Source organism: Biomphalaria glabrata, chromosome 8 (genome assembly GCF_947242115.1).
Source record: "Biomphalaria glabrata chromosome 8, xgBioGlab47.1, whole genome shotgun sequence".
NCBI classification, from domain to species: Eukaryota; Metazoa; Mollusca; class Gastropoda; family Planorbidae; genus Biomphalaria; species Biomphalaria glabrata.
Window position 1 is genome coordinate 45,842,199 of NC_074718.1, and position 16,215 is coordinate 45,858,413.

Here is a 16,215-nt window from a genome sequence, read left to right on the forward strand (position 1 = left end):
ACTTATGATTTCAGATAGTTCAAAGTTCAGGTGGCTTACAAGCGAGTCTTGAAACAGCCCCGATAGATCTGCCTAACCCTAGTAAGTATCATTCATTTCTACGTGAACTTGCGCTGGGAGTTTCAAATCAATATGACAATCATTTGTTTTACGGAGGTTAGGTTGTGATGTCGACTGTGGAAACTCTTCTTGTCGATCAAACGCTACGCTTAGTCACGTGATCAGATTATTTGTGATTCCAGTAAGCTTTTTTTTTTCTTTGTCTGTCTTTGTGGCATATCGGTAACACAGTAATGAGTGTCTGAATACTAGATATATTAAATTAATAAAACCAATTAATACATAGATAAAAATGGACTACAGTTGTACGGCGATTATTTTCCGCTCCCCCTTTTCTTTCGTTGCACTTCTCTCCACCCTTCTCCTCTATCCTGTTCCCTCACATCTTTCATTGATTTCTTTTCCAGCGCTCTTCAACTTCTCTTTCCAACTCTCACACAAACATCGTTTCAACACTTTATTTAGGCCCATGCTAATTTCTCTTCTCTAGCCACACGCCGCTCAGTTCTCTCTTCTTTCTATTCCTCTGCATTCATTCGACACTCCTTTTAATTTCACTACTCTTTCTCTCCTCTCTACTGTTCTCTTACACTCTCTTTTACTCTTTTTCTTTACCATTTTCTCTCTCCCATCCATTCCTTCCAGGCTTTGCTTCCCATCTTCTTTTTTTTCCTATCATATATATCTCCCAATCACTCCGAAATCTAGGCTACCTCTTTACCCTGAACTCTTCTATTGATCTTTACACTGGTAGACCTTATCTTAAATTTCGCACACAATGTTTTGGTTTGTTTACCTCTCACACCTTCTTGCTTCCCGAATCCTTAATTTTCTCTTTCTCGTTGTTCGTTCTTCCAGTTTTTTCATATCACCTTCTCTTCATTGCTTCTAGGAATAGAACTAGAGATATAGATATATAGGTCCTGGCCTTCTTAGTGTCACGTTTGCCGTTTCTGTAGCATTTGTGGTTTTACAGGGTGGCGTCGCTAGCCCCAAGACAAACCCTCCTCTTTTCTCACCCGGGCTTGGGACCGGCAGATGGCGGAGTCCTGGCCTAGGCCTATATAATATTAAATATATGGCGACAGAAATGTAATCAAAATGAAGCCTAATATTAGCCTTTTCAATCTTTTTTATCTAATTTTCCAGAGCATCGACTGTAATTTCTAGTAGGCCTATTTTATTCTAGACAAAAGATAGAGGCACATTTTTTTTTTAATTCCATAGGCCTACGCTAAAACAGATTCGTACACGCGCTTTTTCTTCCCTAGTGCGATTAGAGAATGGAAATGAGTTGCCTAAATCAGCCAGGAAAACTAACGACTTGAATAACATGCATGACTAGACAGGACGTAATTATCTTCTTCTTTGAAGTAACGTCTGTAATAGGCCCTTTATAAGATCTACAATCTAGATATAGATCTAGAACTGAAATGGATGCCTGCATCTAGGTCTATATCTTTAGTAGGCCTATCTTATTTTAAAAAAGTTATAGACATCTTATAATAGGCCCTACTACTACTAATAATAATAAAATAAGGCTTGTCTTCGAGTCCGAAGATTAGTGAGGAATGCAGTATTTCCCGTGGCTGCGCAGCCCCAGCTGCGACCTACATATTTTGCCACATCTAGGGCAAGCATAACCATTGTCAGCCGGTGGCCGATTTAGATTTTCTTTTCGCCGTCTGCTTCTGTCCTCGGCAGCGGATTTTCTTTTGGTCTCAAATGTGTATCCCGCGGCCTTTAGGAGTGACCCCCAGCTGTCTCGTTACGAGGCCGCATGCAACCAGGTGCTCTCTTCTATGTCAGTTAAGGCAAGTTGGCACCTAAGCTGGTCCTTGAAGCGTTTCCGTGTGGCGCCTCTGTTACGTCAACCACCATTTAGCTCACAAAAAAAAAAAGACTGCCTTTGGCATACATTCGTCTCGCATACGTGCCCTGCCCAGCGTAACTATCGGACCTTAAGAAGTCCCTCTATAGGCTACTGTCCATAGGACATAGGTCTAAAATCTATATTATATTCTACAACTTGAATGACTTGATTAGTGTAGGACGTAATCATCTTCTTTTTTTTTTTTTTTTTTTGTAGTAACGTCTGTATTATATAAGAAGATTTTTAAAAAATGGAAGCTATGATTATATAGTAATCTATATTTTTTTCTAAGTTTTATTTTCTTTTAGACAGAAGATTATTAAGTATTGAAATGTAATGGCTCTAATGATCTAGTAGATATATTAGATCTAGATTTAGAAAAAACAATCTAGATTCTAGATCTATATTTATTAACACGTGAAAGAAATTTTTATTCGCATAAAAGTAACAGAAATAGGCTGGGACTCCTTTATAAGCTAGGAAACATTTTAGAGGCTAGATTATTTGATTTTAAATCTCGGGATTTTTTAGTTGCTTTTCTTGGTATTTCTTGAGATCCATATAGAGTTCTACTTAGTCATTATACTAGATTCTAGATCTATTATAGACAATCCTGCTGAAGTCGGTAACAGGATAAAGCTTGAATCAAGTAGATTACATTTTGATCGTCTAGATTTCAATCTCTGGAGTCTTTAGTTATACTACTACTACTAGATACAGAGAGATCTAATCTAGCTTTGACTAGACCTATAACTATAACATAACAACGACTGTACAAATTTTATATCTCTCTAAATACTCTACTCTAAACCTAATCTTAGATCTCAATATATCGATCTCTATAATAATAATATAGACCTCTATTTATCAACACTTCAGTCACTTCTTGATCTATTTATTGAAAATGACAACAACGTCAACATTTCAAGGCATGAATACTGATGGCAAGCCATCCTCCAGGTCAGTATACTATGAGTGGAGCTGGAGGCTGAGAGTGAGGATATTGATCTTGTTGTAATTATAATCTTATACAGTAATACACACATCTAGATTTATATTCTATTTAGTTATAATATCATAATCTTATCTATAGTTATATAATACATATGTTACTTCATAAAAGAAGATGATTACGTCCTAAGTGTCATGCATTCAGTCAATTCAGTCATCATACATATTAACTAATGACTTAAATTTTGTCAAGTCACTGGTTTTCCTGGCTAGCTCAGGCAACCCATTCCATGCTCTAATACTTACTAATAGCACTAGAGAAGAAGGAGTATTTGTACAAATTTGTCCTAGCAATGTGCCTAGCATATGGAACGAGGAATGTGCCTTTATCTTTGTGTCTTTCGGAGTATTTTATTAAATTTTGTTTTTGTATTTGAAGATTATGGTTCAGTGTTTTATGCATAATTGCTACTTTACTTTTGCATCTTCTGTCCTGAAGGCTTTCTAAATTTAGTGATTTAACTAAAGGTGTTACTCTAGTCAAATGTGAATATTCGTTTATCAATCTCACTGCTCTATTTTGTGTCTGTTCCAGTTTCTTAATGTTTTCTTGAGTTGAGGGGTCCCAAACGGAGGATGCATATTCTATTATTGAAATTATTGGCCTGACCAAGGTTAAATAACATTTTTGTTTTATATTCTTGTTTGATTTATAGAAATTTCTTTTAATAAACCCTAAGGCTTTGTTTGATTTTTTGATAGTTTCATCAATATGTGGATTCCATGACAGTTTTTCATTCATTATGACACCTCTGGAGGTATTTTGCGATTTTAGTTTGTGTAACTGGTTTACCGTGAATAAGATAAGTGGAAGTAATTTGTTTTAGCTTTTTTGTTACTCTTAATAACTGACATTTTTCTGGATGGAAAGACATGCTCCAATTTGATTCCCATTTCTGTAATTCATCTAATTCTCTTTGTAAAGTTTCTGTATCTTGTGTTGTTTTTATTGTTCTATATATACATTATGCAATCATCTGCAAATAATCTGACTTTTGTTCCTGAACTAATGCAATTTGGTAAATTATAAATATAAATGTAAATTAAAAATAGTAGTGGACCTAAGACTGTTCCTTGAGGTACGCCTGAGTTTACTGTTATTGGTGTTGATTTAGAGCCATTTATTATTACAGTTTGTTCTCTCCCTATCAGAAAATCTTTAATCCACTGATGCAATGGACCATCAATGCCAAAATATTTTAATTTTTTAAGCAAACTATGGTGGTGAACTTTATCAAAAGGTTTGGAAAAATCTAGTAAGAGTAATATAGAGTCTATAATGATACTGATAGTATTGATAGTGTATAGTCGTCTAGATTTTAGAAATCTAGATCTAGACTCATAAACTAGGGAGGTGAAATTAAAAATTTATCTTTGAATAAACAATTTTGTTAGTACACATCATTAAAATAGTTTATTAGAACTTTCCAATGGTCATGGTGTGTAAATTATGACTATGTTTAACAGTTAGAAAGTTATGATTTTGTGTGACGTTTTAACCTAAAATTGAGCGCAATGTAACAAGTGAGTGGTGAGTTTGTCACTTGCTAAGCCGGGCTTGGCTGGGCTAGACACACACCCAGGTCAAAAGTTCAAAGTTGAGTTTCGTAGATGACAGATCTACTTATTAAATAAATTTAATAGTAGTTCTAGTATTAGTAGTAAATTTCTAGCTCACAAAGCTGATTACATTTATATTCATGAACTTACTTGTTTAGAATGTAAATATTGAAGGATGTAAACAAATTATCAGGTCTTGAGCTACAAGAAATATCAGTGGTGTGGACAAAAGGCGGTGTTGTGATGGCAGAAAATAACAAAATATTTAAAAACTGTGATAAAAATCGTCTGAAACAGTTTTTTGAAAAATGCGTATTTTTTAAATTACAAAATATGATATTAATAAATGCAGAGTATTAAGCTTTACAAGGCCTTACAAGTCTTTTTGTTTTTTTATCAAATTTTTTTATAAAGACTATCTCAAAACTGTAAAATCCCACAGAAATCATTGTTAACCCATTTAGTGTCCTTTACACTCTTCACTGAATTAGTGAGGTCTAAAAAAGTATTTTGAATACTGGTGATATCTCCTTGCATTCTTATTTTAGTAACCTAGTTGTGATGCTATCAAGTCTAGATGCTATAGGTCAGTGATTCCCAAAGTGGTCTATATAGACCCTCAGGGGTCTACAAAGACTTTCAAGAGTTTACGAAAGTGAAAAAACAAATTGGGGGTCCATGAGATGTCCAAGGGGTCTATGATAATAGATTTCATATAAGCAGGTTGTGACTTTAATTTTTACATCCCATTAATGTAATTCTTCTCACTATATATAATTTGTAACTTAGTTAATCATTTAAATATTTATCCTGATATTCAAACAAAAAATTGTTGTATTTAATTTCAATACTTATTAAAATAACTTAATTTTGTCTTCATTTAAATAATGTTTAACAAAAAGAAATGTAGAATGTCTAGCGTTGATTATATAAAATTGTTCATTCTTTCCTTGTCAACCAAGCGGTTACCGATTGCCTTTTATATGATGATATGAAACTAATTACACTTGAGGATCATCTGCGACAATATCACCCTGATAAAAAGATATGAAAAACTTTTGAACATTCAAAGATAAAGTTCAGAATAGACCCACAAAATCTCTATTCAACATCATGTAGAGAAGATGGTGGTTTATGAGTCTTACAATATCTGTTCACTTATAGCAAAATAAGGGTGTTGTGGTAGTGGTTAAGCGCTTGGCTTCCGTAATTGGGGTCCTGGGTTCGAATCTCTGTGAATTTTGAATTTCAGGATTTTCAGGGCTCCCCTGAGTCCACCGATCTCTAATGGGTACCTAAATTATGTTAGTAAAAGTAAAGGCGGTTGGTCGTTGTTCTGCCCACATGACACCCTGCTCGTTAACCGTTGGCCAAAGAAACAGATGACCATAACACCATCACAATGTCTGAAAGGGGAAATTTACTTATGGCAAAATGCGGAAAACACCATAGGTAAAACATTGATTTTTACCAGCCATTGTAGTTTTAAAACCTGTTTTACACAAACCCACATCTGATATTATTAAAAGAATTTCTTTAAGCAACAATACAGTTCAAGGTTGCTTCGGTGGCATGAGTTATAAAATTAAAAGCTTCATATGTAATTCTTTGCAAACGACATATATAAGTTTGGGCTCAGCAGCGTCACAGGTTCTGACAGGATGTAGTGGTGTGTGCTGCAAACTGCATTATGGTCACCGCCCCCTTATTTTTCCTCAGGTTAACCCACAAAACCTTTCCCATGTTTGAGTTGCAAGACAGGAGAGTTTTGAATTCAGTTTTACTTCTGCTAGGTGGGTAGCCAGCCAAGACTTATGAGCCCTTCCTGCTCGAAGCTTACTGGTTGAGGCGACAGTCACTTGCCTTCGCTCTTTCTCTCGATAGTGACAACATCTTCGTGGACTCAATATTTGAGCAACATGTGAAACACAAGATATACACGAGAAACTGCTCTTTGCGAAAATTTCTACAATGATACTTAAGGCCATTGTGTTTGGAGATTCCAGCAATACATATTGCTATTTTAATTGGTTTTGAATTTTATCAATAAAAAAGAGAGATCTTTAAAATCTCTAATATGTAGCTTTAAATTACTTTTTCACTTTTCAACTCTCTACAGATAGAAATTAGGAGGTGTTTTGGCTGAGCGGTAAAATGCTTGGCTTCTGAACCGGGGGTCCCGAGTTTGAATTCTGTTGAAGACTTGGATTTTTAATTTCGGGATCTTTTGGGCGCCTCTGAGGCCACCCAGCTCTAATGGGTACCTGACATTAGTTGGGGAAAGTAAAGGCTGTTGGTCGTTGTGCTGGCCACATGACACCCTCGATAATCGTAGGCCACAGAAATAGATGACCTTTACATCATCTGCTCTATAGACCACAAGGTCTGAGGGGAACTTTACTTTACTTTTTGTACAGATAGAAATTAGTTTTAAAAAAATGTTGAAAAAATTTGAAAGTTAAGCAGGGGGTCTACCGAAAACCAGAAAACATGGCAAGGGGTCTACGAGATGGAAAAGTTTGGGAACCACTGCTATAGGTCAATACTATATATATTTGTTTTTAAACTAGTAATAAAGTCAGTGTATTTTCTTTTATTTCTGTTTTCTACTTGGTTTGAATTAAGTAGGGAAGTCTTTCTATTCAGGAAATGAGAAAGATGATGCACAATGTTTATTTATTATCTTAGCTTTAGTTTCATAATTCTATTGTACAATATCATCTTATTTTAATGGTGCTATTCTATTCCTGTTTAGTTTTAATTTTTTTTAGTATAACCATAGTTTCTTTTTTGTTGCATTAGTGATAATCTTCTTATCTTATATAATACAGACGTTACTTAAAAAAATAAGATGATTACATCCTACGCGTCATACATTCAGTCATGATAAGTAATGTACCCTTTGGACATGTTTCATGGTACATATCATGCTAATGTAATCTGTTTCTATGGTCAATAGTTAAGGAGTGCCAGCACAAGGCCCATTAGAGTTGGTTAAACATAGACATCCTAAAACGCTGAAGTTTAAAAATGTCTTCTTTGAGATTCAAACCTGTGACCCTTCAGTTTGGAAACTAAGCACTTAACCACTCTGCCAGCACACCCCCCACCCCTTAGTGATTACATTGTTTAGAAATTCACTTAGCTTATCAATGTGCTCTCTAACAGAACTAAAACTTAATATTGAATGAAAAATATATTTAAACATTTCTAAATTCGTATAATTAAACAAGACAAAAAAGCTGATGAAAAATGCTTTCCATTATACCAGTTTTAAGTTCCTCATAAGTTACAAGGTTTTAAATGTCTTGGGCATGGTGTGATAAAATGGCACAAGTCTCTTAATAATGCATTTTTTATTTTTCAGGTTTTGATTGTCTTGAAATCAAACATGACATGCTATAAAAGATAATGTCTTTTCACATTCACCTTCTATAAATAAAATATATTTTTTGTTTTCTTTTCAGAGTTCTGAATCCACCAGGAGGTGCATCTAGCAATATTTTTGGCTTTGATGACAGTGCCACCCCTCAGAAAACACCAGTGAAGAACAACCCGGATAATGTCAATCGAGGCAACAATGATATCTTCCATCAAGGAAACCATCCTGTAGAAAGCACACCTAATGTCCGCAACTCTAATAATGTAAATAGAGGCTCCAATGATATTTTCAACCAAGGTGCAGGTGTGTCAGCTGCTCAGCCTGCCAAGTCAACAAGAGCTCCACGAAGTGGTGAAGATTCTTTACATAATTATTTGGGGACTAGGAAATGTATTGATTTAGACAAAAATGAAAGCTCTTTGTCTTCTCTTACTTTAGGATCAGGGCGTAGAAGAACAAGCCCTGATACTTTTTCTAATGTATTTGGAGACACATGTTCTCTGAATAGAAGAAAAACTTTTAGAAAGTACAGTGACAAAAACATTGATTCTTATTCAAGAATTTTTGGGGAGACTGATATTGATTCCTTAAACAGTCCATCTGATAAAAGTTCCCATGATTCACTGATAGATGGGGGGAGTTCCTATAATTCGCTTTGCTCAACTCCGAATTCATCCGAAATCAGTTCTTATTATAGTGTTAATTCTTATAATAGAGCCAGAAAAGAAGAAAAGGTTGGTTTAAATTCTTCATTTGACCGTGTGTTTGGTAAATTTCCTGTAGAACCGAAGCAGCCCAGAGTAAGAAGATACTGTGATACAAGTGGTAGGACCACAGCAAAGTTGTTTTTTTTTTTTTTTTCATTGTTATTTGCTTAGGCTTGGGAGAGAACTTTTTCTGCTCCTCACCTTGTTTTTTTTTTTTTTTTTAATTTTGTTCACGGGTTTGTTTTCTGTTTTCAATTTGGTTTCAAACATTCTGTTTAGTTAAAAAAAAAGTAGTGTAGTGTCTGAATTGTTAATTTTTTAGAGTCAAATATTTAAGGCCAATAATTTATTGTAACAAATGTAGAAATAGTTAAAGAAAAAGTAGAATAGATTCAAGGTGTAGATATATTTATGATGTGTGTGGTCCATTTTTTAAAAAGAAAAAAAAATGTTTTTGATTCTTGAGTTTACTCATTATCAATTGTTCATCATATTTTTTTTTTCTACAGCGTATAATCCAATTACTGGAGAAGCTTATGAACAGACTAGCACCAAGCAAGAACAGGTGACTGCTCAGGTAGTCTTATTGATTCAATAACAACAGATACTCTAAATTTTCTTATTAGTATAAAATGAAAAAAAAAGTTATTTTATTAACTTCTTGGATGCCACAGGAGCAAGGCTACATGGTAGCTCACTGCATTTATGTCAAGTTTTTCTGCTTGTCTATTTCATTTCCTTATTTCGTGGCACATGGTTAGTTTTCTATTACCCAGTTCTAAAGTTCTTAAGGTCCTGACAGTGTATTGATAGTAACTGCAACCTTACTGTATGTTTACATTCCCATTTACAACCTTGACTTTAAGGATATTAGAACAAAATATCTTAAAGGGAAACTCTGATGGTTTTCACAATGTTTTATATAATATGTGTTTTGATTTACAGAAAATGAAAATATTATTCTTTTTTATTTTCAATGATAGCTTAGAAATTGATGTTTTTTGGACGTAATTTTTCTGCGCATCCAAAATGGTCAGATTTTCACCAGGTTTCTATGTGATGTCACACAAACCTATAAATTTAATCTACTGACTTTATAATGGAATCACAATCTCATAAAAGAAATATGTAGTTAGATCTAGATCTGGTAAGCAAAGAAAAAAAATATGTGTTGAGAGTAGATCTACATGCTTGACTAACCATGGCATTGCGTATTTTCTCACCTGACCACTCAACACACAACTATCATTATCGCATTGGTGTCTTGTCATGACCAACTGCACGTAACCTAGGCTAGCCTTACACTGACCAGTTTGATAGAATCAGTCAAACACACGATCTATTTACTTTTTGAGACAGGGATATTGTAGATTTCTTCTTCTTCATCGTTCTCATTGTTATGTTGGAGTGTTCATATGACTAGACCAATACATGAGATGAACTGCGCAGTGGTTTCCAAATCAGGGAGCTCTCCATATAGTTTTCTTTCTATTGGGGTGATTTGGGGCCAATGTCTTATACGGGCCTCTTGGTAGAGAGAGCAGTTTTGGAGGACGTGGTCGGCATTTTCTGGTGATACTCCACATGGGCAGATTTCATTGGTTCCAATTTTGAGCTTCCAGAACATGTGTTGTCGCATTCTGTTGTGTCCGGTCCTGATTATACGTTGGTCTTGTCGGGATAGCTTATAGTAAGCGTCATCTTTCTTGTGATTTGGATGAGAGCTCGTCCATTTCTCATTTATTTTATCTACAATTAATTTCTTCATTTCTTCTGGATACAGTGCAGAGTTTACTTGTGAGTTTGTTCTCCCACTCTTGGCGAGTGTGTCAGCCTTCTCATTTCCTGCTAGTTGTATGTGAGCTGGTATCCATTGAATAACAGTTTTTTTGCTGTTGTTGTTGAGCTTTGTAAGTGCTGTTCTGAGGTTTTTAATACAAGGGGAATCAGAGTTTTGCAAGCTTTGGAGGGTTGTTTTCGCGTCTGTTAGAAAGACAATCTGACTGTGAGGGTAACTTGGATGATTTGCTAGCATGGTAGCAGCTAGTGCTAGTGCTTCCCTTTCTGCTCTGTGACTGTCAGAGAGCTCTCCAGTTGCAATGGATTTTTCTAGTTTTTCTCCATCTGGCCATTCGATAAGTATTCCAGCTCCTCCATTTGTGGTGGCTTTATGGGATGAGCCATCCGTGTAAACTCTGATCCACTGATTGCTAGGGTAATTGGTATGTAGAAAACAGTTCACTATTTCCTTGAGCTCTGTTGGTCTGTAATCAGATTTTCTTTTTATGTTTTCAATATGGTCCCTTATAGTAGGAAGAGGGCTTTCGTCCCAGGGTGGAGATTCATTATAGTGTATCGAGGATTCCAGAGTAATTTTTTCAAGTTGGTGTTTCTTTTTTAGGTTTAGAGATTCCTGTATGACATTGGTCCTTTTGAGACAGTTTTTTGTAGATGAAAATTTTACTTTTTTTTTTCTCAATTTTGGTTATCCTAATGCTGTACCGTAGCTATGGACTAGGTCATCACTTAGCCTCATAGCCACTGTAAGAATGAAACAATATGATTGGTTAGATCTAGATTCGCTTTCAGTATTGTTGAGGGAAGTGATGTATGCCTAATCTAAAAACAAAATCTCAAAGGACCCTGTTGTTGTTTATTTCGAGAAGTCAAGAATTTACTGTCAAATTTATTAAATAAAAAAGTTTATAAGCATTAAATAAAAAATTGTAAAATTTACTATTACAACTGTTTACGCAACATATGTCAATAATTCAAATTTGAAAAGCCATCAGAGTTTACATTTAATGTACCTAGCTTAAAGATATAAATATTGAGCTTTGATGGCTAAAAGCAGTCATTAATTGTCATCAAACAGGTGAAAATAATTGCACACAAACAAAATTGAATTTAAATTTCTAGTAAAACTAAAGTAAGATTTATTGACCTTCTAAAATTTTTCATACAAAATATTTTAACAGAAATGTGAAGAAAAACCTAGCAGTGAAAAACAGGAAGCTGAGACACCTGGCAGTGTAAAACAGGAAGCTGAAGCAGCAGACAATTTGAAGCAGGAAGCTCTCCCTGAAGTGAAAAAACAAGACAATGGTGGAATTTTGGGCAGTAATACCAATAAGCCTCAAGATCATCCATCAACCAGAGTTAGTCAACCACCAGGTGGTCGCTCCACTAAATTGTGGTAATAAAAAAGTAGCAGTCTTTTAATTAAAGCTTGATAAATGTTCAATATTAACCTGCTTTCACCTTATCCTTTGAGTCATTGTTTGCTGAGTTTATGATAAGAGTCTCAACAACTCAATGCATCTTACATTTGTACATCAACTAACACTACCTGTCAAAAAAAAAACTTCGGGAGGGAGGAAATAGTGGCATTCCATTTTCCCCAGGCCAGATTAATCTTACTTTTTCTCTAAATGGCTGTAATAACACCTATATTAGTGCTAGTTTGTTTTGATAGTTATACAGTTTAGGTCTTACAATATTTAAGGTTAAGCATTTAAAAAAAAAGTGTTTTAATTACGGTATTATATGTTTAATTTTTGTTTTCTATCGAAACTTATCATTTTTCAATATTTTTCTTTTGAGTTCATTCTGCTTGCAAAATAAAGGAAACTGTAGTTTTGAAGTAAACTCTGTCCATTCGTCTTTCACTGATGGACTAACTGTTGATTTTCTTTTCTTAATATTTTTTTTGTTATCTAGTTTTTTTTTCTACACTATATTTTGTTTATTGTTTTTGTTTTTACATTCCAAGTGATGTATAAGGGAGTCAAAATACCTTTCAAATACTTAAAAATAAATAAATATATTTATGAAATATACCTGGTGTTTGTATATACAATTACATAGACGCTATTTCTTTAGCTTCAGAACAATTTAAAGTTATTAAAGCATTTTGTATGGTTTATAATACCCTTAGAAAAAAAATCTTACTCACTGCTCTAAGGTTTATGTTTATATTTCTAGCCATAGATATCTGTATATTTAGAAAGCAGCCATGTAGAACAGGGTGGGTTTTTTTTTTGTTGTGTGTTTTCAAAAATATACTAATTACTGTATCTCAAATTTAAGAACAAATTCATTAAGTAACTTTAGGCACAATAATAGTCTTAAATATAAATTTGTTCAGAAATTTGTTGTTGTGGTTTACTAAATAAATTGTATGTCTTAAGATTTATTTATATTCTAGTATATCACTAATGATGAGGCTTAAATATTTACATTTAAAATATAAATCAAGTCTGTACTGTAGTATGAGGTGAAGTGTGCATATATGTATAGTCACTGTCATCTCTTTGTAAAAGTGTACCACTGTGCACATACTAATCATTGTCCTCATATTTTCAACCACAGAATTGACAAGGATTCCATTGTGTGATTTAAGTAGTAATAAAGTGAACCTTGTAATTCATAATATTGCTTAAAATCAAACTTATTATTACACACCTATATTGTAACATAGGTTTACAGATTGAATCTCCTACTTTACTCTTTTTATCTCATTCAATACAGCAGCAGGCCCTCTTTCAGGTGTAGTCTTATGTAAATATGGATTATTTGAATGTATAATCGAAATTCAAATAGTAGTACTATTTTTACATTTGTTAAAAAAAAAAAATACTTAAATTTGTTCTTTTTTTTACTTTTCCATGAAATTTTTTTACGTCAGCTTTTATAATTTATACTTTTTTTTATGATAAAAGAGTGCCTTTATATTTTATCATACTGCTTTTGGCCAAGAACCACCTAGAGAGTAGGGAGGAACTGAAAAGTTTCTCAAAGTTTTTTGTTTGTGTTTTTTTTTTAAAGTGTTTTGCTGTTTCTTGAAATAAAAATCTAAAAAAAAATTAAAAACCTCTTTTCAGAAATATTTTTGAGTTTTTTTTAAAGATATGTTGTATTTTTTAACAGTAGATTACTAATCTGATGATCATGAGAACCATGTGAGGAGATAACTACCTGATCAATCAAGACAGTTATTTATGTGAGCTTAAGGGAGACTACCTAACAAAATGAACTGACAGGGCAGCTTGTGATAAAAACCAGAATAGTCTGAATTTAGGACAAAATTAGCCACTTTGTTTACATTGAACAATATGACCCTAACATTATGAAATGTAAATCTCATGTCAAAAAAAATATTTTTTAATAATCTATAATTATGAGCTAGTATCTCTCTCACTGGTCACTAATTCTTCCAACTAACTTCTGCGTGAAGTGGTTATGATGATAGCCTTCTGTCACTTTCCAATTTTATTAACAGATCTACTGACATGATCTAGGGATCCATGTAAGAATAAATGATGTCTTTAAAGTAAATTTGGTACAGCTTGAACATTGTCAGAAATAGTGTACAGCTTTTCGACTGAAAAATCTGTTAAATTCTGTAAATAATTGTTTTTGGATGGCTGCCTGGTCGTGCGGTTTGCGCGCTGGACTGTCGTTCAGATTTATCGATGGTCCCGGGTTCAAACCCTGCCCGCTCCCATCCCCCGTCGTCCTGCGGGAGGTTTGGACTAGGAAGTAAACTATCTTCAACTCTGAAGGTACATCCGAAACATGTAAAACATTTTACATTTTTACCCTTTGAATCGGTTTCCAAATATTAAAATATCTTTTGTTTAGCACTTCTTTTGTGCTCATATTGGGTGTGCCGGTGGTAAATTAAAAAAGAAATATTGTGGTTCTTTAGAGAGAAGGTATCTGGTAGGTTTTCAAGTTTCCAGTGCTGAAGTACTGTAGTACATCAAAGCCCAGCCCCACCACCCTTGATAGGTATCCAAAAGTTTATGCCACTCAGCTACACATTTAGCAAATAACTAAGCAATTTTTCTTTTTTTTTTTTTAACACCTATTCCTTAGTCTGTTGGAACATTGGTGCACCACACAGGATCTATTGACTTTCTCCATGCCTGTCTTTGCAAATCGTACATAAGCTAAAATGAAAGCTTTTTTTTTTTTTTTTTGGTAAAGTGGACTTATCTAGCTGTTTTGAAAATAGAGATGTTTTAAGTTCTGACTTAAAGAATGTTCAATTTCGTCAATCTTATCTTTTAAATTACAGACGCCACTTTAAAAGAGAATTACATGCTATGCATTTTATGTGTCAATCTAGCAATGCATGTTTATCAGTGCATTAAACTCTGCTAAGTTTTTTATTTTCTTGGCTGATTCAGGCAACCCATTCCATGCTCTTAACGGCACTAGGGAAGAAAGAGCACTTGGATAATTAGTCCTAGCATGTGGAATAAGAAATGTGCCTAACCTAATCTGTGTCTTTCTGAGTATATATACACAATTACACTTGAGACAAAAATCAATTTATTTAATATAATCGACATCCAAATAGCGACGTATGCATGCAAGCCATGGAAGTCTAAAGTCACCCAAGTCTGCCAAAATCGAGAAATGGCTCAATGTGGCTCTGCGAAAATGGCAGTTACAGAGATTGGGCCACAAACAAAAATCGTATGACTCGACCACCATAATGAGGCTGTGACCGTGCCTCGCATAATAATTGCGAGATATGTCCTCCGACAATAAATTACGCATCCCAAGAGTTGCAATGACATAGGAGCTAATACGAGGAAAGCACAAAGCTCCATGGAAGCTAAAAGGAAATAAGCTTTATAAAGTTTATATCGTAAATTTGCCTGAATATATAATAAGGCTTGTCTTCCGGGTCCAATGATTAATGAGGAATGCAATGTTTCTCGTGGCTACGCAATCCCAGCTGTGACCTACATATTTTGCCACATCCAGGTCAACATAACCATTGTCCGCCAGTGGTCGATTGACTGAATATATAGTTCTGTGATTAATAGTCTCTTCTAATAGACCTATATATACCTATATATTATAGGCATGGACAAAAATATATTTGATGTCACAAACACATAAATACGTTATATATCTAAAACCTATTTTAACATTTTCATTTTACAGGTGCGCAAGAATATAAGTCGTTGCCAGGTACGCTCCACATCTCCATTCTCGGCTTGTAATTGAGGACTTTAAATGTCTCATTGGATAGTTAATAAATAGGGGATGTGGAGGAGGAGGGGTTGCAAGTCTTCTTCGTCCTTATCAACTCTACATTGTTATCTATAAAGGGGGGGGGGGCACCACACCATCTGATTATGCCCTTCTTTGAGATCACATGGTCTCTATTTGCCTAAAAAGCCATCTGAAACTGAAAATACCTAGGTGTTATAATAAATGAAAAACTGTCATGGAATCCACATATTGATGAAACTACAAAAAAAAAAAAAATCCAACAAAGCATTAGGATTTATTAAAAGAAATTTTCTATAAATCAAATAAGAACATAAAACTAAAATGTTATTTAACCTTGGTTAGGCCAATAATAGAATATGCATACTCTGTTTGGGACCCCTCAACTCAAGAAAACATTAAGAAACTAGAACAGACACAAAATAGAGCAGTGCGATTCATAACAAACGAATATTCACATTTGACTAGAGTAACACCTTTAGTAAAATCACTAAATTTAGAAAGCCTTCAGGACAGAAGGCTCAAAAGTAAAGTAGCAATAATACATAAAACACTGAACCATAATCTTCAAATACAAAAAAAAATTTAAT

At 34.2% G+C, this 16,215-nt stretch overlaps 1 protein-coding gene across 2 annotated transcripts; it reads left to right on the top strand.

Moving 5' to 3' along the window:
- The first annotated feature begins 2,491 nt into the window (after positions 1-2,491).
- Positions 2,492-13,481, top strand: LOC106051199 (jupiter microtubule associated homolog 1-like). 2 transcript variants are annotated; one of them, XM_013206345.2, is made up of 4 exons: positions 2,492-2,893; positions 7,972-8,237; positions 9,103-9,158; positions 11,572-13,481. In XM_013206345.2, the coding sequence occupies exons 1-4, from the start codon at positions 2,838-2,840 to the stop codon at positions 11,791-11,793; spliced, it is 600 nt and encodes a 199-aa protein (XP_013061799.1). In that variant the 5' UTR covers positions 2,492-2,837; the 3' UTR covers positions 11,794-13,481. The 2 variants fall into 2 exon arrangements, with proteins under 2 accessions (XP_013061799.1, XP_013061798.1); XM_013206344.2 differs by having other exon boundaries at positions 2,496-2,893; positions 9,103-9,170.
- The last annotated feature ends 2,734 nt before the right edge of the window (positions 13,482-16,215 follow it).